The following is a 22,753-nucleotide window of genomic DNA, read 5'->3' on the forward strand; positions in this document are numbered from 1 at the left end:
GGGCATGGATATTGCTTGGGGGGGTGCGGGGGGCATTATTCTGTCTACCACACTTTTTAACATTTGATACTTTTTGACAAAGGTATAGGACAGAAGATTTTGATTATGTTTAGCACGCTTTCTCTGCAAAATATTGGGCACTGAGTTTATAAAAAAGAATTGAAAATAAAGATATTACCACAGTGGTGGTTTTCTAATTCTACTGATACTGACATATGTTACACTTAAATACCCAAAACACTCAGCCAAGAATGGGAATCTTGGCAAATAAAATAAGAGGATAACTCAAGCTTTTATCACTCAACTTACCAGCTAACTCTACCAATTTTAAGACACAGATAGAAAACTTAGCACAACAGTCTGCTTACTCATATATTAAGTGAAAATACAGTTTTAAAAGCATATCTGAATATGGGATAAAGTGAGTATAGTAAAATGTAATGTTAAAATTTAGCTGACGAATAGATGGGTATTCAGTGAAAAATTCTTTCATCTTTTCATAATATAATGTTGGAAAACACAAAAGCAAATCTCAAGCATAAGCTTGTTTATGAATTAGAGTCACAGAAAAATAGTGCCACTGCAAGTCCCTGATAAGAATATAGGAAAGGCAATACAAAAGAATCAAAATGCTGTACTATGTGAGAGCTACAAGGTGACTCAGGTACAAACTTAAGTGATCAAAATGTTTATACAATTAATTATGAGATAAAGTAGTTGAGGATATTATTTTAAATAAGATAAAAATAGTTCAATTTTCATATTATCAAGCAAGTCATTTCTGTTTACAGTAGCGATTTATATTATTTTTGTACATATTTATATTTTATAAAGCCATTAACTTAAATCTCTGCTGAAAATTATACCTGACAGTGGAGCAATTGATTGATTTAAATGGATATTACAGGTCTATCAGATTGTATGTTTTAAATATACAATAATTAGTCATTAGCCGTCAGGAAGAGACCAATTTCCATTTATTCCAACACAGTTGTGTCACAAATAAGTTATTCTTTATTTACAATGGAAGACCATGATAGATATAAAGATATCAAACCTTTCTGACCTTCACAGGGGTGCTTTTACAAGGAAAGGAAAATGAAGAGAATCTAAAATAAGGAGAATCTAAAATCTAAAATTTGGACTTAGATCACCAGATATTAGGACTTACTATAAAACAACAGTATTAAGACTATTAAATTGACTTAAATATTTATGAAGAACAATGAAAAATGGGAAACTGTAAATTATTTTTAAAAATTGGAGCAAGGGAACTACTTTAACTAGGAAAATAGAATCTGGCAACCTCTATGGCTTAATGTTCACTCCTGGCAGCTTTTTTCCCTCCTTCTCCCTCAATCTTTCTAGGGCTTTTTAAAGAATAAAACAAAATTAAGAAACAGCCTTGCAGGGGCCGGCCCAGTGGCGCAAGCAGTTAAGTGCACGTGCTCCGCTGCGGCGGCCTGGGGTTCACCGGTTCGGATCCTGGGCACACACCGACACACTGCTTGGCAAGCCATGCTGTGGCGGCATCCCATACAAAGTAGAGGAAGATAGGCATGGATGTTAGCCCAGGGCCAGTCTTCCTCAGCAAAAAGGGGAGGATTGGCAGATGTTAGCTCAGGGCCGATCTTCCTCACACACACACAAAAAGAAACAGCCTTGCAGCTAAGATAATCTCCTATCTGGAGACATTGTATACTTTAAAAAACTTACAGCTGCCTACTTATGATCCATCTCTCTGTTCACACTGCCTCACTTGTTAAGAAGGGCCTTTAAAAAAGACAACAGTGAAGAAAAATAGCAAATTATGATGGCTATTGTAATTTAAATTATTCTCTATGTGTCTACATGCTGTTCTATCATGAATTATGATAAGAGAAATAAACATAATCAGCTATATTTGGCTTTCTTATCCCCCACATCCTGATTTTCAGAAGCTTCAGTAGGCACTCATGCTTTATCTTACCATTTTTCAAGTGGTGTACAGGATAACATAGTTCTTTTTATAATATATGGTTTTGTAGCCTAGTTGCAATTAACTACTACATAATGAAAAAAACGTAGAATTACTGGTACTACTACCCTCTGTACCTGTCATTTACCTTAAACATACCTGGAAAAGTAGATTCAAAAATTCATTGGCAAGAACATTTTTCACACTCCAGATCTGATAGTCTTCTAGAGTAAGATGGCCCATCTGAAAGAGAAACAATATTGAAAAAGATCTCATGTTAGGGATGTTCTCATGTTTCATAGCATTTGAATAAAATCTGGCTTACTAAACTTATATTGGTCATTTGTCTGAAAGTAAACCAATAATTTAAAGCAGATGCTATGTGTTCATCTGAAAAAGTAGACCAGTTAGGATAAGTTTAAAAGTGACAAAACTCTGTTGAAGCAGTCAATGATAATGAGGACAATTTATCATCAACAATCTTCTTCCTCCAATAAGACTTGGGAAATAACTCACAATATCTTCTGCTTCAAGGGTTACCTATGGAAAATCACAAAAGACCTTGGGTAGTGAAAATGGAGTATTTACTAATTCTGAAAGCAAAAAGTAGACTCTCTGGATTACTCCCTTTCACCCTAACAATTCCCTAAGATCTTCATCGAAACATCTGGCAATATTATCAGACTTCTTAGATATTTAAAGGAACTTAATATATATAAAAAATGAATACCTACATTACATTTCCCTAAAATACAATTTAACATAACTTTTATAAGTTGAGTAAAGTAACATTTTCGTGGTGTCAAAGTGTAGCAAAAATAACATATACATATAGAAGGCAATATATATTTTTTCCTTATCAGGCAAAAATATAATCAAATGCTTCTTACTTCATGTGTTCAACAAATTACCTGACAATCCTAGATGTATAATAATGTCTTTAGCTTTTAGTATTTAATGATAATTTATTTAATCATGAATAAGTTACTTATTTAGTATTTAATGATAATTTAGTATTTAATTATAATTATTGGCTTTCCTGAAACTTCTTTCTCTATTTTATATGTGGGACACCACCACAGGATGGCTTGATGAGCAGTGTGTAGGTCTGCGCCTGGGATCCAAACCCGTGAACCCCAGGCCGCTGAAGTGAACTTAATGTGAACTTAACCACTATGCCAACCCAGCTGGTCCCATTATGTGTTTTTTTAATGTTCACAGCAGAGCTAGAAGTAGAAACTCCATCTTATATAAAAACAGACAGCAATAATAACGATATATTTATCAAACACCCAGAAAAAAGGTGTTAGAAATTGTATCTCTACATAAGGCATTTTCTAACAGAAACTTTTCGAGGTTTCTGTTCTTATACATACCAAATAGAAGTGGATCCCTCAGTATTCTGCAGAGAGAGGTGAATGAAAGGAGAAGACTGCCTAAATTGCCAAACAAAGCTCAAGTCCTGTAAAACTCATTTCTATTATTTGTTTCTACTGAGCAACATTTAATAAGATTATGATGATTCATTTTGGAATTGTGATTGAAGAAAGGAAAAAACTGATGTTACTTATTTTTTCTAAACCTCTATAATACCACTGTGGTCTATATCCTACCAATCTGTTACTTGGTACATGTAAATGTTTGCATGGAAAGGCTCAAATGAACCCAAATACGCTTCACATGTGGATTATTTTCAATTTTACAGGGACACATGGACATCACAGTAATGTAAACTACAGGAATAAACCTATTATAACATCCTTACCAATAAATGTTGTCAAACTAAAAAATTCAAGAATTTATGTTCTTTGTAAAGTACATGCTAATTCCTGTTATTACATACTTATTCTGGCTGCTATGAAAGAACTCAAGAGAGGCCCTTACCAACACTACTAAAAAAAATTTTTTTTAAGGAATATGTATATGCTTCACCCAGATTGGGATAAAAAATCATTTCCGTCATCCAAGAAATGCTTATGGTCCTTCCCAGTTAATCCACTCATCCCTGAAATCATTATTCTAATGCCTATCACCATTTCTTAGTTTTGCCTCTGTTCTTGAACTTCATGTAATAGAATCATACATATGTATTCTTTTTGGTGTGGCTTCTTTTGCTTAATATGAGGGTAGCTTTAACATAACTTACTAAAATGGGAGAAAAAGATCATAAACTATAGATGATAATGTTTGTGTCTACTTAGTTTTTATAAAATGCCTAGCTTATAAAATATAATAAATGTTTTTATATTATAATACTTAATGGAGTTGTTTAAAGATGGAATCGGCTATCTCTAGAGACAATTTGAAAGTATTGTAACCACAGGTCCAAACAGGCACCTGGTGGAGATGATGCAGAAGAGATTCAAATATGTATATCAGCTACATACCCCAATTCAGAGTACATGGTATTTTTAGAAAAGGATAAATTAGTTCTAGCTAGACTCACCTTTGTGGTGTCATGTGCATTCAATATGCCTTCTACAATATCAGATAGATCCGTATGTAATTCCTTTAAAACAGAAATCCAAAGGAATAATTAGAAACAAGTAAATATCATTTTATCATTCAGTGGCTGAAGTATACTATGTTTTGGTCAAGTATTTTTTTAATTACCATATACAGGTTCTTCTACTTGCTTTAAAAAATTAACACAATTTTCCCATAGTTTCATTCTTACTTTATACAGTAAGTTCAGTTTATTAAATTTTCTAAGGCAAATTCTCGTCTCAATTTTGCACCTTTAGCTATGAATATTTTGAGCAGCATTATATAGCAACTAGGAATAATAATAGATCCTTTTCTATTTTTTAAAATTCTCCACTTTATTTTCCTGTTGGAAGTTCAACATGCAACAAGATGTGCACAATCAGAACTTACGGGGATATCATCCATGCGGTTGTCCTTCCAGACCTCTAGAAGCGCAACCACCATGTCTCTCAGTTCAGTCCTGGAGAGAACTCCATCACGGTCAACATCAAACACCTTGAAGCAAACTAAAGAAAAGAAACTCTTATGGAAGGAAATTACTTTTATATTCTAGAGTACACTACATTTTACTAGAAGCTGCCCTAGAAAAATTACGTAGTTTCTTAAGCAAGTATATTCTTGATTAAGTTCTCATCTGGAGCAGACTATATATGTCATTAAAATCCTCTGAACTTGTAGGACTTCCTGCACACACTTCACAAATCTCTCTCTCTAAATCATTACCTAGGGCCGGCCCCGTGGCTTAGTGGTTAAGTGCGCAGCGCTCTGCTGCTGGCGGCCCGGGTTCGGATCCCGGGCGCTCACCGACACACCGCTTCTCCGGCCATGCTGAGGCCGCGTCCCACATACAGCAACTAGAAGGATGTGCAACTATGACATACAACTGTCTACTGGGGCTTTGGGGGAAAAAAATAAATAAATAAAATTATTTAAATCATTACCTAGGTTGGAAAGCCCTATCCTTCACCCAAATCTAGACTTAAATTCTTTGTAAACCAAAAGAAAAGGGCCAAGTTACTAAACAATAAATATTACAATACCTCATAGGTTTTGAGGAGGTAATTCAAGCCCTTAAATTAATTTCTAATATTTAAATATTATTTGTTATATATTAAATATATATTAAATCAGCAGAGCTGATTCTCTTAACACTGAAAATATTCCAACTACATTAAGAATCAATAACAAGGGGGCCAGCCCCATGGTGTAGTGGTTAAAGTCCAGCACATTCCGCTTCGGTGGCCCAGGTTCGTGAGTTTGGATCCCAGGTGTGGACATACACCACTCGTCACCATGCTGTGGCGGCAATCGACACAGAAAATAGAGGAAGATTGGCACAGATGTTAGCTCAGGGCTAATCTTCCTCAAGCAAAAAAAAAAAAAAGAGGAAGCTTGGCAACAGAGGTTAGCTCAGGGCTAATCTTCCTCAAGCCAAAAAAAAAGAGGAAGATTGGCAACAGATGTTAGCTCAGGGTGAATCTTTCTCGGCAACAAAAAAAAAAAAGAATCAATAACAAGATGATATAAAGAGTCTGCTTCCATTTTGCCTCTCCAATGTAATTAATGCACACTCAATTTTTTGCCAAAGAACAATTTCAACTCTTCAATGAAGTTTATATACAACATGCTAAGAAGTAAAAATATCAGCACTTTGCTAATGAACTCCAACTGAGTCACTCTAGTTTGTTAACTTCCATTAGTCTATCAGCAAAAAAGGAACTAAAAAAAATTTTTAAGGCAATAATTAACCTCAATTGAGAAACAAAGATTTCAGCCTCCTTATTTAATATTAAACTTTTTGGTGTGTGTGTGAGGAAGATTAGCCCGGAGCTAACATCTGTCGCCAATCCTCCTCTTCTTGCTGAGGAAGACTGGCCCTGGGCTAACATCCATGTCCATCTTCCTCCACTTTATGTGGGACGCCGCCACAGCATGGCTTGACAAGCAGTGCGTCAGTGAGCGCCTGGGATCGGAACCCCAGGCGGCCGCAGTGAAGTGCGTGCACTTAACCACCACGCCAACAGGCCAGCCCCTAATATTAAAATTTAATGGGAACAAATAATCTATCATAAAGCCAGGTTGGAGTAATGGTGAAGCATCAGGGAAGAAAAAATAAATCTGAATTTTTAAGATTAAATAATTACCTATTTCATACACCCCCATAAAAATTATACTATTTAATCAATTGAGTACATCATAGTACAACATTACTAAAGCAGATCAAAATATCAAATAGCACACACAAAATAGGCAACATCTGTGAAGTTGCAGTTTAGAAAGACAGAAAGATAATGACCCTAGTAAATATTTTTTGTCACCATGTAACATGGTGACAAATGACCCTAGTAAATATGTTAGAATTAGGTTCCAATTAAATGTAAACTGCTGTATTTTTCTCAAATATGGTCAGGATCTAATAATGCAATATACTTATGCTTATAAATTATGCTATAATCACACTTTAGCTAGGTTAAAAAGACCATTTCAGTATTTAATAAAATTGTTTTGATCATAAATTTAATTTTGCTAATAAAAAATTAATGTATATAATTGACAGAAAATGAGTTGTACTTCAAATTATGCAAGACACAAAGTTACCTATAGAGACCACCAGAAAATATTTTCTAAATGGTAACATTTTCAAATACATCATGGCTGATTATAATTCATTTATCATGAACTGAAAATTCATCAGGAAAATAAACCCCATTATTAATAACAAAGATCCCAAACTATTCTAGAGTAAAAAAGAATGGATGATTGACTCTTTAGACTGACCTCAGTAAAACTTCAACATGAGACTACTATTTGCCAACCTGACAAAGTGATGAAAATTCAGGCCTTACTCCACAGATGATTTTACATGAGTGAATGCTAATTTTTTCTCTGTATAGTTTGCAAATTTTGTGACAATGTTTAACACACTTACATTTTTGTCTTTCAGCCAGGGGTCCCCTGCAACAGGCTGATAACCCACAGGATATCTCCTTAAAATCTATGTGATTGTCACGATTTTCATCAAAAGCATTAAACAAACCTGTAAAATGGAAAAAGGCACCGCAAGTCAAAGCCAACAAACTTCTTAATGTTAATAATTATGTGTTTATGAAAGGAGGCATGACTCTTTCCCATAAACTGGCCAAATTAAAAAAAAAAAGATTAGTAGTTGCCACTGTCTCAAGAAGTATTTCTTTTTCTCCTGGTATAATTACAACTGAAACTTAAGATCCTAGCAGAAAATACATTACTGTCATTTAGTATTTCGTTATGTTTGCCCATGTGTCTCTTATATCAACTCTAAAATGACTATAGTATGTAAAAAATAAAAATCATTTTAAAAAATTGAAAACCAGGGGAAAAAAGGTCAGAAATTACAATTATCCTTACTTAGGTTGAGAAGAAAAAGGAAAAAGGAGAAAAGTTGAACTGTATACTCAAAAAGATAAACCGTGGTGTTATTAATAAACTCCCATAAAGCTCTTTCATGAAGCAAAGAAAAATAACACACTATATTACAACAGAATGAAATTCTGTACTGCAGAGTCTTCTTTGTACTACTTAATATTTTATAAATGAATATTTTAAATTTCAGAAATAAAAGGGAATTTGAAAATTTAATCCTGTGGTTCTCTAAATTTTTATAAAAAATAGAAATGGAATAATTTTGTTTTCAAATGAAATGATTTATCAATCTCAAATTCTAAAAAGGTAAAAACACAACTGCACTGTTCAAGTAGGTGGAAGCCCAGAGCCCTGTTTGCTCTGGCTCCCCTAACAAGTACTTCTGAAGTATCCTAGGAATCTGAAGAATACAGTGTATTTCAAGAATCCAATTCTGTGCCCTCAGTTTATTTTATTTTTTATTTTTTTTGTGAGGAAGATCTGCCCTGAGCTAACATCCATGCCAATCCTCCTCTTTTTGCTGAGGAAGACCAGCCCTGAGCTAACATCTATTGCCAATCCTCCTTTTTTTTTTTCCCCTTTTTCTCCCCAAAGCCCCAGTAGATAGTTGTATGTCATAGTTGCACACCCTTCTAGTTGCTGTATGTGGGACACGGCCTCAGCATGGCCGGACAAGCGGTGCGTCGGTGCGCACCCGGGATCCAAACCTGGGCCGCCAGTAGCGTAGCGTGCGCACTTAACCACTAAGCCACGAGGCCGGCCCAGTGTGCCCTCAGTTTAAAGAGCAGAAAACTAAAGATTAGAAGGGGTTAAGTGATTTGCCAAAAGTAAGAAAAGTTATAAAAGGTCAGTACCACGGGGCTGGCCTGGTGGCTTAGCGGTTAAGTTTGCACGTTCCACGTCGGAGGCCCAGGATTCACTGGTTCGGATGCTGGGTGCGTGGACCTACTCACCACTCATCAAGCCATGCTGAGGCAGCGTCCCACATAGAACTAGAAGGACCTACAACTAGGATATACAACTATATACTGGGGCTTTGGGGAGAAAAAAGAAAAAGAGGAAGATTGGCAACAGATGTTAGCTCAGGGCCAATCTTCCTCAAAAAAATAAATAACTAAAATAAAATAAAGTAGAGCCTGGTAAGTTTCACCACCAGGCTTTAAAAAACAAAACAAAACAAAACAAAAGGTCAGAACCAGAAGCAAAATCGAAGTATATGTGGTTTTTGTGATATTACCCACAATTACTCTTTGTATTCCTAATTTAAAAATAAAGTCATAGCAATGAGAAGTTTAGGGCTAGCGGGGACCTCAAAGATGGTATAGTCCAGTGGTTTCTTAATCTTTTTTGGGAGGGGAAGGATACAGCAGTGGAACCTTCTTATGTAAAAGAAAAAAGTAGAGGCACTTGAGCTGAGGAAGAGGTGGGATAATGTGTGGAAATCTGGACCTCTGCCCATTCAGTGGCCACCACCCTAATTCCTGCACCAGCTGCTGAGGCACCTCATTGGAATACAGTTTCACAACCACTGACTTGGTCAAATTCATTTTATATATGAGGATATTCAGGTGCAGAGAACTAAACTGATTTATGCAAGGTTACAAGGTAGAAGAGGAAGCTCAAGACTACAAACTTAATTCCCATTTTAGTTTTTTTCCACTAAACTATGCTATTTGCAAGAAACTCGCAAATCTATAACATTATGGCCTTTTGGAGTTAAAATGTATTGGTTAGAAATAAAAGATGGGCTCTGCGTGTTTACCAAAGAACATTTGTAGAAAACAGAATGATTCCTACCTTCACTTAGAGATGGACGAATAGGTGGTGAAACCAATGGGCCAAATGTCTCTAAATCAAATCGTCCAGTTCGGGATTGAGCCTTCAGCAACCAATAGCGTTTCTCCAGATCAATGATGTCTGATTCTTCCACTGAGAATCAAATCAAACAAGATTATAAAACCTCAAACTTCCCTTCTGGGCAGTTAGCTCATCCTGGTAATGTAACTTCCAAGGATATATTTTAATTTCCCAATTCAATTACTAAAAATAATCATTACCTAAAACAAAACTCTGAAAGATAAATATATTTAAAATGGCATGAAAATTAAATTCAAATTAACATAAAAGAGGCTTTAAAAGCAGAAAAAATTTTTTTGTAATTTCTTATTCAGTAGGTTGTTTAAATTCAAAAATAATAAACAATTGAGACATTATTTTTTAGTTTCCCACACCACTTTTATCTGTATTCATTTTTGGTAACTTTCAATCTCTATCTTGGATTTAAAGATTCTACATACATAATCTCTCCTGGCTACACTGTAAATATCTTAATAGCAGGATCCATGTCTGATTCATCCTGTCAATATGGTAACTACTAACACACTCAATACTTATTAAATAAATGAAAAAGAATATGATAAAACATGTCATAAATAACAAAGTCAACAAATGACAGAGGAGGTAGAGTAGGATTTACAATGTGATAGGTAACAGGAGCATCATGAAAACATGAACATCTTTCTTTCCTCATTCATCAGAAGGTATATTTAAAAAATCACAGATAAACTCCAACCATGGCTGTTATTTTATATATGTTTCTTTTTCTCCGAGGAACTAAAGTAAGATTTAGAAAGCAAACAAGGTGAGTCCTTCCACTGCCCTGGCTTTCTGCCTGTAGTCACTTTCCAGACCTTGGCAAGGTAAGAGGAACCTAAGCAGTGAGATTTCACTGAGTTAAGAAGAGAAGCTGTAGTTCAGGGAGGTTGAGGTAGCTGAAATTTGCAGGGCAGAGTACTGGAGAGGAAAGAGTTATGCAAAGAAAAGAGCTCCAGAAACCTGCACAGGAGTCTTGTTGAATTTTGACAGAATACTAAGCTGTGTATGCAGAGTGAGATTCATTGAGGCTGGGCTAGGAGATGCCTAAATTCTGACCAGCCAAGTGGAGATACCTTGTTGAACACTGGGAGCCTTCATAGACTCAGAAGGTCACACTTAACTAGTAGGGGAAAAACTAACTCTAGAGTAAAGGCTAGTCCAGACTTGCCCAACAAAGCTTTAAAGAAATCCTTGAAAATATCAAGCTGAACCATAAGTAACTTAACTGCCTAGCAAAACAAAACAAATTTCCTTTTTTAAAGGAAGACAACAGAATCCAATTAGCTATATAACATTCCCAATGTCTAGTATCCAAAAAAAAATATGAAACAAGCAGGAAAAAGTGACCCCAAACCAGGATAAAAATTAGTCAATAGAAAAAGCCACAGAAATAACAGAGATGATGGAATTAGCAGACAAGGCTTTAAAATATCTATTATAAACATCTCAAGAATTTAAGGAAAACTATGACCATACTGAGGAAAGAAATTAAAACTATAGAAAGGACTAAATAGAACTAATAGAGATGAAGAATACAATATTTGAAATAAAAAAAATCCACTGGAATTTTAACATCAGATTTAAAACTACCGAGGAAAGATCAGTGAACTTCAAGACTGAGCAGTAGAAACTATCCAAATGGAAGCATAAGGAGAAAAAAAGGTGGAAAAAATAATTAGAATCTTAGTGACCTGTAAGACAATATCAAACAGTATAACATACATGCTATTGGGGTCTCAGAAAGGGATGGGCAGAAAACATTTGAAACAATAATAGCTGAAAAATTTCCAAATTTGATGAAAACTATAATCCTACAATTTCAGAAATTCAATGAACCCTGTGCAAGAAAAATTCAAAGAAAACCAAACCAAGGCAAGTTACAATCAAATCACTGATAAAAAGAAAATCTTAAAAGCAACAACAGAATGGAGATTACATTACAAACAGTGTAACTAAGATAAGCAATGATTTCTCTTCAGAAACAAGAGAGTCAGAAGACAACGGGGAAAAAAGTGTTGAAAGAAAAAAAAAGAACCTGTTAATCTCTAATTCTATATCCTATGAAATCATCCTTCAAAAATGAAGGCAAAATAAAAAATGTTTTGGATAAACAAAAGCTGAAAGGATTCATCAATACCAGAACTGCATCAAAAGGAATATTAAAAGACATTCTTCAGACTGAATAAAACGATAACAGATGGAAATCAGTCCCTAAACAAAGGAATGATGAAAACAGGAAATGCCCAGTCCCTAACTCCCATGGGAGTTCATCATTGATCATATCAGATTTTGGATTGGAGTGTGATTCCAGCTTTGGTTATTTGAAAGTGAGTTCAGATTTCTATTCAGGAGAGCCCAGAAACTGCTAGTTTTTGAAATTAGGAGTCCCTGAACTCCAGCCTGAAGGCTGCATGCATTTTTATATAAATTTATATAAATAATATTTTATTAGAACACAGCCATGCCATTTACTTACATATAGTTTATGGCTGCTAATGTGTTAAAACGGCAGAGTTGAGTTACTGTGACAGAAAGCCACATGGCTCACAAGTCTGAAATATTTACTATCTGCCTTTTTAAGGAAAAGTCTGCCAACCTCTGTGTTAGACCTTGAAATTGTATGACCACAGGACCTCAAGAGTATGAGACGCCACAAAATGACAACACCTCAGACCACAGAGCCATGAGACAGCAAGGCTTCAAGATTCTGAGACTTCAAAATGGTGAGGCCATGAAACTGCAAAATCAAGAGATCTCTTTTCACTTTTTAGCCTGCCCCCAATCTCAGCAAACTTTCCAAATGAGAGAATTACTCAGGGAAGAGGACTATCTTTGCATTTGGACTCTTTCAGATTCAAATCTGTAACAAGTTTGGCTGGTTTCTCCTAATCCAAAAGTTTGGCTGGTTTCTTCTCACCCCAGCAAAGACTGTCCTCAGGCAGGCTCACTCCTCTGACAGCCTTACCCCCAAGCTCAGCATCTGGCCTCAGATATTAAAGCACCCTACATCACTTGATCATCTGGGAAACGCTCGTCCCTCCGGAGTTCAGTTTTGTTTTGTTTTTTAAGATTTCTTTGCATTGTTACATCTTCAACGGCTTTAAAAAAGAGCATGAATGTTTGGTTTGTCGAAATCAACTATAATGGAGTCATTTTAAAATGAAGTCAGAGGGACCTTTCCAGAAAAACTACCTGGCTGTCTTGAACCTTGGAATGGGCCAAACCTTTGGACTGGGCCAAAATGGCAATTATTTTAGATAAGCAATTGTTTGAGAAGTCAGCAGGAGAACAGACATCCTGATCACAAAGACTGAGGACTGTGGACTTTCTGAAGACAGAATCAACAGTCAATCAACGTTTAGCCAAGACTAGCTCTCTGCCTCCAACGCCAATTAAAATTCTTTGTAATACAACCTCCCTTCTTTGCCTTTAAAAGCCCCTGACTTTTACTCCGTAGCGGAACACTATTTGGGTTTCCACTTGAATCTGTGCTCCCCAAACTGCAATTCTTGAGACCCCAATTAAACTTTTTGCTTCTCTTGCAGTTTACACCTCTTATTCATTGAAAAGTTTATGTGGTGATTTCATGTTATTATAGTGTGTGTGAAGGCTTTTCATGTCCTTCTACTTCCCAATATAAGGCAGAACCCTTCAATTACTACTTAACACGATTCTGAAAACTCTCACTAATGCAATAAGATATAAATATGAAGTATAATAGAAAAGAAAAAGCAAGATTATTTGCATATAAGCAGAATGTGTATCAAAAAACTCAAAGAGAAAATATTTACAAACTATAATTGGGTTAAAAAATCTGTAAGAGATACAAAATAAATATACAAAAATCAATGCTTTTCCTACATAATACAATAACATGTAAGAAAATACAAAAAGGGAAAAAGTGTATCAACAATAACAATTCCCCACAAGAAACAAATATCTAAAAATAAACTTCAAGAAATGAGATTTTCATGAAGAAAATTTTATAAATAATATTATAGGTTTGAATAAATGAAGAGGAATATCATGGCCTTAAACAGGGCCTTGATAGAGGCATACCATGGACTTTATTATAGAGTGGTTATGGAAGATCACACTACAGAAGGGTGACATAACGAGCAGAGATCTGAAGGAGGCAAAGGGGTAAATCATGGCGAAGAAACATTCTGAACAGAGAGAACCAGGATAGAGGCCTCGAGATGAGAGCATGCCTAGCAAGCTCAAGGAAGAGAAAGACCAGAGTGGCTGAAGTAGAGTGAATGAGGGGGAGAATAAAAATAGGATAGTAGTAGAAAATAAAGCCAGAGAGAAAATGGGGGTCAGATTATATACACCATTGTAATGACTTTGGTTTTCAGCGAAATTGTGAACGACTGCAGGGTCTGAAGCAGAGGAGTGACATGATCTAACTGACAGGATCACTCTCGGCTGCTGAGTTGAGAACAGCTTGGTGTGCAGCAAGAATGGAAGCGGGAAGACCAGTCAGGTGTTTAATAAAAAGTTAAATCATCAATATATGCAATTAAAAAGCATTACTGGGGCTGGCCCAGTGGCGCAAGCGGTTAAGTGCGTGCACTCCGCTGCGGCAGCCCGGGGTTCACAGGTTCGGATCCCGGGCGCGCACGGACACACTGCTTGTTAAGCCATGCTGTGGCGGCGTCCCACATAAAGTAGAGGAAGATGGACACGGTTGTTAGCTCAGGGCCAATGTTCCTCAAGAAAAAAGGGGAGGATTGGCATCAGATGTTAGCTCAGGGCTAGTCCTCCTCACAAAAAAAAAAAAAAAAAAAGGCATTACGATTACAACAGATTAACAAGCACAAGACAGACAATTCATAAAAACAGGGAGAAAAACTTTAATTTCACTAATAATGAAAAATCATTTCAAAAGAAAAATTTAAACAGAATCATGCTACTTCTCTGCTTCAAAACTTTTCACCATTCTTCCCCAAGATGTCTGCATGGCTATTGCCACAACTCCTTCAGATTGTTACTCAAATGTCACATTCTCAGACCATCCACACTATACCCCATCCAACGATACTCCTCCCTCCCTCTTCTCTGCTTACTTTGCTCCTTAATACATATAAACATTTGGCATAATTTACTTATTTGTTTTCTTTATTGGTTGTCTCCCCCAACGAGAACATATGCTACTTGAGGGCAGGTTTTTTGGTCTGTTTTATTCATTGCTATATTCTAACACTTAGAATAATACCTGGTACATTTTGAGCACACAATAAATATTTTTTTAATGAACAATATCTATATGTTAGGGGCTCAACAAATCTTCTTTGTTCATTATATATACACACACATACATATGTAAAATGCATACACGTGTGTTGTTTGTTTGTTTATTTTCAGGATAATGTTAACTATGATAAAAGATAAAGCTTGGTATCAGTAGTGAACCTTGGCCTCCAATAACTAACAGGTTACCTGGGAAGACAAGAACAATGCTCTCTAAATTTCCAGTGCCTTCATACATACTCTACTCCTTAGCAGTTTTTTTTTTTAAACAGGCCATTTATTTATTTATTTATTTATTTATTTTTTGTGAGGAAGATCAGCCCTGAGCTAACATCCATGCTAATCCTCCTCTTTTTGCTGAGTAATATGGCTCTGAGCTAACATCTATTGCCAATCCTCTTCCTTTTTTTCCGCCAAAGCCCCCCAGTAGATAGTTGTACATCATAGTTGCACATCCTTCTAGTTGTTGTATGTGGGACACGACCTCAGCATGGCCGGAGAAGCGGTGCGTAGGTGCGCGCCCGGGATCCAAACCCGGGCCGCCAGTAGCGGAGCGTGTGCACTTAACCACTCCTTAGCAGTTTTAATAAAAATTTGGGGGGAGAACTTTTCTCCTCACCAGCAAGATAACTAAGAGATTCTAAAAAGTAAGTGTATCTGTACTATATTTGTACAAGTACTATCGTCATAAAAAGTGGTGAATAAATGAAAACACATACTCCACCAACTTCCATAAAATTTTAAGAGAAATTATATTCCTTTTGCTTGACCCTCAAGGGGAACCCAGGACTTAATGTTTCTCTCTCTTTCCTTCCTACCACCTACTCTGCCCTGACACTCATTAAGTCTGAAACCTGAAAGAGAGGTTTTTACTTAAATGACCTAGAAGCGAAATTCTTTTGAAAGCAAAATATAAAAAAGAAAAAAAAATCCTGCACTGGGAATACAAAATTTTTTACACATTATCACAAATGGAAGAACTGACATTTTCAGAAAGATACTGTTCTAATTTATTCTGAAGTAGAAGGAAAAGTTCATGGGAATGCCTACACCTGCCATAGGTAAAAACAAAAAAGGCCTTGACAATAAGTACCTGGGGTCAAGTACACTGATACTAACTAGACCCCATTTTACAAATATAACTGTAATCATAGTAGTACATGTATTTAATTGAATGTCACCTGGGTTGTTTAGGAACATTATTTCTAATACTTTTATTCTATCATCTATACCACTGTATGATTTCTCAGATTACACAAAATCCTAGTTCATGATTTTAAATAATCAATGGGCTAAATTCATTTCTTAAATTTTACAGGAAAATCTTCAAGAAAGACTAATACCAGCTCAACACCAGGTTGACATAAGGGAAGCCATATTGTAGAAAAGAAACTATATTGTAACTTTGAATGACTTCTGACTAACTAACCCAGCTGGATATGCACCCTCCAGGAGACATACACGCTCTGTAGATTTTATGGCCCCTCCCAGCTGCAATAAGTCAATAACTTTGTTCTTTTGAGTTCTTTAGGAAAGTGACGACCCCCAGGCAGAGAGTCTATGCTGACAGCCATCATCAATCACAACTGAAAGATCTGGGTATAGGGTGTTGCTCTGGTCTCTGATGCATATCCAGTAAAACAAAAGATTATCAGGAACTAAGACCAGATGTCTGCCCCCACCCAGAGACCAGCCCCCTATTTAACTGGCCTGTAGTCTTTGCTCTGTAAGATGGTTCTTTCGGACGTTAGTCACCCATCTTTCCCCTTGCTAGCAAGCTGTAATAAAACCCTTTCTCTCCTACCGCCTTGCCTCTCGACTATTGGCATGTCTTGTGGTGAGCAGATGACGCCCCTTGGGCGGTAACAAATTTGGCACCCCAGGTGGGACCTTAAGTCCTGCTCGTGGCCAGTTGACCATGGATGGGCAACCTGTTGGGCAAGTCCCTAGTGGCTGCCAAGGCTCTCTTTGTCTCGGGGAGTTGCCCTTCCTGCTTTCCCGTACCAATTCCAGTTGCCTCTTAACGCTGACTGTGGTAGGAAGAGAAACGGCTACATCTGGTGAGTCCACGGGCTCAATCTGGAATAGGGTAAGTCATCTCAAGGATACCCGTGGACCCCCTTCCCCTCCATCTGGGGTCCTTCTGTTTACGGCAGGGCCATCTGAGGTCCAATAGGACCATCTGGGCACACACACAGAGTGGGAACAGTTGTAGGACTTTTTACACTAAACCTGCGAACTAGTTCACTGGTGTCTGGTTTTCTGTGTCTGTGTCAGTCAACAGCTTAAAATTGGCTGTTTGGGGACTTAGTTTCTCAGTAATTGTAACAAACTCTCTTTAGAAAATTACCTTGTTTGTTGCAGCCACCTTGGGAAAAGCTGCCTAAAATGCGGATACCTGTAAACAGCTGGCAAGATAACCTGGGAAATTTACAACTACAGTGGCTACTTTGGGTTCCTTTTGAGCTTTTGAACTGAGAAACAAAGAAATCTTTAAAGAGTCAAAGGCGCCACCTTTCGACCTAAAGTTTCCAGGAGCTGTAAATGTTTACAAAGAACTGCAGAATCTTACCAAGCTTGTTTTGTGTCCTGAGTGCTTGGCCTGATAATCGTCAGGTTGGGGTAAGATAAAAATGGTTGTACTCCACTTTGCGGTCAGAGATAGTGGGACAGAAATGCAGACTGCACTCCCATTTGTGGCTAAGGGTCCTACCAAACTGCTGTCAGCCTCAGAGAAATTACATTGGCCATTAGAAGACAGCCTTGGCTTGGCCTTCATTCTGAGGGTCTCGGTTTTAGGGACACCTGAAAATTTTCACAATCTGGTTCTAGCTGCAGCATAAATGTACTTTTGACCAGCCGGGTCTAAATTCTGAAACAATGGGAAGCACTAATTCGATCCCCACCTATAGCCTCTTAGGCTGCATTTTCCCAGATTGGGCGATGTTTAGCTATGAGTATGTATTACGAACTACTGAGTACTCATTGGTTTACTAATCCTTCTCCTCCCAGAGACGGTCACTCTATCTTTTGTGTCATTTGTTATAAAAAGGAAAAATCATAGGGCAAGAAGCAGGCATCTCTATAAGCCTGTTTGTCTGGGAATATGCACATGAGGTGAAAGCTGTTGCTAAGGAACATCTTGGAAGCCAAAAAAGGCTGCAATATTGGTGGGCACAGATCAAGCAGTTAAGAGCTATTAGGGCACTCACCACCTCAAGAAGACTCCTGTTATAGGATAAATTGGTTACAGAATGGGGTAGATGATGACAGGTCCCCCATCAACCTCAAGAAAATGTCCATGCTATGATGAAGTACTCTGTAAAGCACATAATCCCCAACCCCATGGCACCTTCTACCTAGGTAGTAATCTGGCTCCAAGAGACCCAAGGCTTGGCTAAAGCTGTTAATGCGCATATAAGATTAGGTTTTTTCTTTTGTCTTCTTCTATGTCTTGAGAGCTTGGCTTTGTGACCTCTTTGGTCTCTGCCCTACAGAGGATGCACACACTGGCGTGCATCTTGGTGGCCAGTCAAAAAGAATGGGGTTCCAAGATGTATTCTCTCTGCCTGGCTGTGTCAGCTCTCAGGGGAGTTTGTCATAAGGGGTCCCAGCTGCTTTCATAAGGGGCCTTTGTTGTCTCAACCTTCACTGCTTGTTAGTGCACTACTGCTTGTGCAGTGGAACCCTTTGCTTTCTTGGCCTTTTTTTGGGAGTGAACATTTTGGATCTTGTGAAGGCTGTTTCTTTGGCACTCTCTTTTGGGGGATGCCTCTTGTGTCCATGATTAAGCCATAAAGGCTTATCGGTTTGAGTGGCTATTAAGATTCTACTCCTCAATGTGGCCAGATGATGGATTGTTTAAGTTGGAAAAACTTCTAAATTGGAAAAATTTTTAGGGAGCTGATGGTGCTCAGGGCAAGCTGCCCCAGGAAGCACCACTCTGGTATGCGGATTATTTCGAGCTGAAGATAATAAGGATATTTGACCTCCCCCACTAACTGCCTAGAGAATCTGGCATGGTGGCTCATTCCTGGAACAGATCTTCTATCATGATGGCTATAAAGATAATGTAAAATAGATGTTGCAATGGGAGGGGCACCAAGCCCCTTTTATCAAAAAACTCTATCTCTCCCTGACCAAATTATCAATAGATGACCCTGAAAAGAATTGTCCTTCTGCCCTCTGAAGTCCCAGGCCACTACCCACCCCCAACACGTTCCTTCGCCTTTAGCTGCAGTACTTAAGAAAGCAGCTTAGACAGAGGGATGAGTTGCTCATTTCTGAGTTTCTCCCATGTATACATGTTATTAAACTTGGTATTATTTTCTCCTGCTAACCTGTCTTGTTGATTATTTGGCCAGCCAGAAGAACCTTAAGGGAAAGGGCAGAGGGAGATTCTCCCTCTTCCCCCTACAGTTTTGGCATAGTCGCCAGGAGCCACACTGGCTGCCAAGTTGCCTTCTCTGGCTTGAAGACCTGCCTTCTCCCTGGACTACTGCATATGATGAGATACGGGAACGCCTGACGAAAGCCGGCAAAAGGTAAGACTTCTTACCACGTCAGCCTCCCGGAATCTCTATCTGCGGAGTCCGGCAGAAGGAAGTGGTGAGAATTTTCTCTCTTTCTAAATTTAGATTGGCAGGAGAAAATATTGGGGAAACTAGTTTCTTGGGCTTTTAGTGACTCTTGGTTTAAATTTGGTAGAGTACTCTTGGTTTTTGATCTTGATCCCTTTTCCTCCCAGAGATAGTCTCTGTTTTTCTCTTTTGTCTGTGTCTTTTGTCATAAGAAGGAAATACCATAGGGTAGGACGCAGGCATAGGCCCTATAAGCCTGCTGTCCGGGCCGGCCCCACAGACTGGTGAGTTTGCGGATCTCACCAGACCGGCGTCTACAAACTTTGCTGTGGGTTATTATGCACATGAAGTGAACGCCATTGCCGAGGGCATCTTGGAAGCCAAAAATGCCGCAAATTTAAGTGGGCGCGGGTCGAGCAGTTAAGAGCCATTAGGGCGCTCGCCACTTTCAGAAGACTCCCGTGACAGGATAAGTTGGATCACGGAACGGGGTAGATGACACAGGTCCCCCGCCAACTGCAAGAAAATGTCCGTGCAACGACGAGGTACTCTGTAAAAGCACACAGTCCCCAACCCCGCGGCACCTCCCCCGCTAGGTATTATTCTGGCTCCAAGAGACCTAAGGCGTGACTAAAGCTGTCATTGTGCACATAAAAAAAAAAAAAAAAAAAAAAAAAAACGGATGAGGCTTTTCCTTCTGTCTTGTTCTGTGTCCTGAGAAAACTTGGCTTTGTGACCAGTGAGAATATTCTCCTTGGTCTCCACCATACGGAAGGTGCATTTACCGGGGTGCACCTTGGTGGCCAGTCGAGTAGACTGGGGTTCCGAACTGTCTCTGTCCGGCTGTGCCAAGCTCTCAGGGGAGTCTGAATATCTTTGGGAGTGAATTCTGTGGATCACGGGGGCTACATCATCTGCGCCCTCACCAGGGACGCCTCTTGCGTCCATGGTAGATTTATTCTAAGCGTGGAAAGTTACCTCCGGGTCTTTCCTTAAAAAGGCTTATTGGTTCGAGTCACTATTGGAATAAATATACAAATGAAGATCCTACTCGTCAATGGCCAGACGACGGATCCTTTGAATTGGAAAAACTTCTAAATTGGGGAAAAAAAAAAAAAATGTTTTGAGAGCTCTCACATAATTGCTTAATTGGCACCTAAGAATTAAGGCCAGAAAAAGGAAGGGAAAAATTTGACTAGTCTTAAGAAGGAAGGGAAAAATTTGACTAGTCTTAAGACCTGGACTCAGGTTACAATTGAATTGAGAACATGTAAAAGTGTAAGTGTTGATAAGATTATAAAGGTTGGAATGTTTGAGCTAATTTTATACAAAGAGGTTACATCACCTTTGCCTGAGTATGTTTTAAAATGTCTGACTGGGAATGCTTCCCTTGTCCAAAATTATAAGACCAAGACCTATTGATAAAAATTTTAATGATAACTATGTTTAAAGGTATAACAGGTGATGAAATTTACATAAAATTTTGTAGAAAAAAACTGATGTTATTTCTATTACAGAACTGGTTAACAAAAATAGTAATTTAAATGATGGCTAATTTTATCTGAAGTCTTATGAAGTCTTGTAGGCAATCTAAATAATTATTGGGAATAAATAACTAAATAGTTGTGAAAAAGATGAATGTTGGATGAACTTTAAACAATAATTATGTGTTATGGTGGTTACAGCTTCCAAACTCTTTTTGGTGACTTAACTTGAGAGTTTTGCTAAGTTTTATGATAAAAATTCTCTGAGTATCATCATTTCCAAATAAGATAAGATATTAGACATTGATTGCTAAATGTACATTTGTCTACTTTTGGCTTTTCATTACAGGAAAACTAAAAGATATTTTGGGTCTATTGGTAAACGTGTTTTATTAAAAGATTGTACTATAAAGTAATGTGTTTCCAGAAGTTATGAAGTGTTTATAAATTTTCCAAGCCACAAGATACTAATGTAAAAGAAAGTTTACAATTGTTTACTTAGTTTTTACTTACAAATTAAGGTTTCTAAGGGGTAAAATTCCTGATTAATATATGTGATTGAAGCTACTAAAAATTAAGAAAAATATGTCTGTGTACAAGGAAAGTAAGATGTATAAAGGTACAAAGAAGGGAAATATTTTGTTTGGTTAAGAAAGATAAATTTGTCCTCAAGTACTAGGAGGGAAAAGAAAGACATGGGACAAATTCTGAATGTAAAAAGAAAGTTATAGAAGGTTTGTGGAAGAGGAATTCTGGAAAAGGAGTTTTATGCATGGTCAAGTTGGCTAAGATTGAAATGAATTTAATTAAGTAAATGAGTTTTAATAGCAGAAATAAGCTGGTGCAAAATTAAAATTTGGTCTTCTGTCTCTTAAAAGGATAATTTGCTTAAACTTGATAAAGAGGTTACAAAAGATCTTTCTTTACCTTTGAGTAAGTCTACCTAAAAGACAGGAAAAAAAAAAAAAAAACTGTTAAAATAATTTCCTACGTTCAAAAGACTGAGGTCTCTCTATTAAGACTTTTGGACTGTTAATGCTGTTTGCTTTGATTGTTTATATTTTTGACAAGCTCCCCCAAAATTCATATCTTAAAGTCTTTTTTTAACTTTTAGTTCTTTGAGAATTTTCAAAGGGCCCTGGAACTTCTCAAAGAAATTTGCTCTCTTCCTATAAGGGGAAAGATACTAAACTTATTAGGCTTATTCAATATGTTCAATTACATGGAAAGCATTGTCAGAACAGTGATGATAAGCCTGCTTAGGTGCTAATATGTGGGCAAATGTTATTGACATAGGTGTTTTAAAATTGTATAACATTACTGAAATTCTGATCTGTCCTGGTTATCAGTCATAATTCTGGTTATTATTATTTTAAAGTGTTGTATGTCACAAAATTAATCAAATTTCCTTGTCAATTGCCATTTTGAGGTCTTGTTGTTTACAGACTTATTTCTTTGCTCTAATGCTTTTGCAAAATGTTTCAACTTCAGAAAAATTCATGGAAAGGACTCTGACATTTACACTGGAGTACAGGTTTCTGACAAACTTTCTGATCATAAAACTGAACTGGGTAAAAAATTATAGAAATCTGATGGAGAGACTGATAACTTCATGAAGCTGCTAACAAAAAGATTGGGCTCAAGAACGGATTACACAGGACTGAATGAACTGATAAGGATGATTATAATTTTTATGATTTTTCGTTTGAAGTATT

At 37.3% G+C, this 22,753-nt stretch overlaps 1 protein-coding gene across 2 annotated transcripts in view; it reads right to left on the minus strand.

Annotated features, from left to right (window-relative positions):
• The window catches only part of USP32 (ubiquitin specific peptidase 32), a 230,091-nt gene that overhangs the window by 65,889 nt on the left and 141,449 nt on the right, over positions 1-22,753 (minus strand). For both annotated transcript variants that reach the window (XM_004434819.3, XM_014790920.2), the window contains exons 6-10: positions 9,644-9,775; positions 7,374-7,481; positions 4,835-4,950; positions 4,404-4,466; positions 2,117-2,200 (exon numbers count right to left, since the gene is read on the minus strand). In XM_004434819.3, the coding sequence (XP_004434876.1) occupies positions 2,117-2,200; positions 4,404-4,466; positions 4,835-4,950; positions 7,374-7,481; positions 9,644-9,775 (503 nt within the window). The remainder of the gene's footprint in view (positions 1-2,116; positions 2,201-4,403; positions 4,467-4,834; positions 4,951-7,373; positions 7,482-9,643; positions 9,776-22,753) is intronic.

Source organism: Ceratotherium simum, chromosome 16 (assembly GCF_057802395.1).
Source record: "Ceratotherium simum simum isolate JZ-2026a chromosome 16, ASM5780239v1, whole genome shotgun sequence".
In the NCBI taxonomy this organism is placed as follows: domain Eukaryota; kingdom Metazoa; phylum Chordata; class Mammalia; order Perissodactyla; family Rhinocerotidae; genus Ceratotherium; species Ceratotherium simum.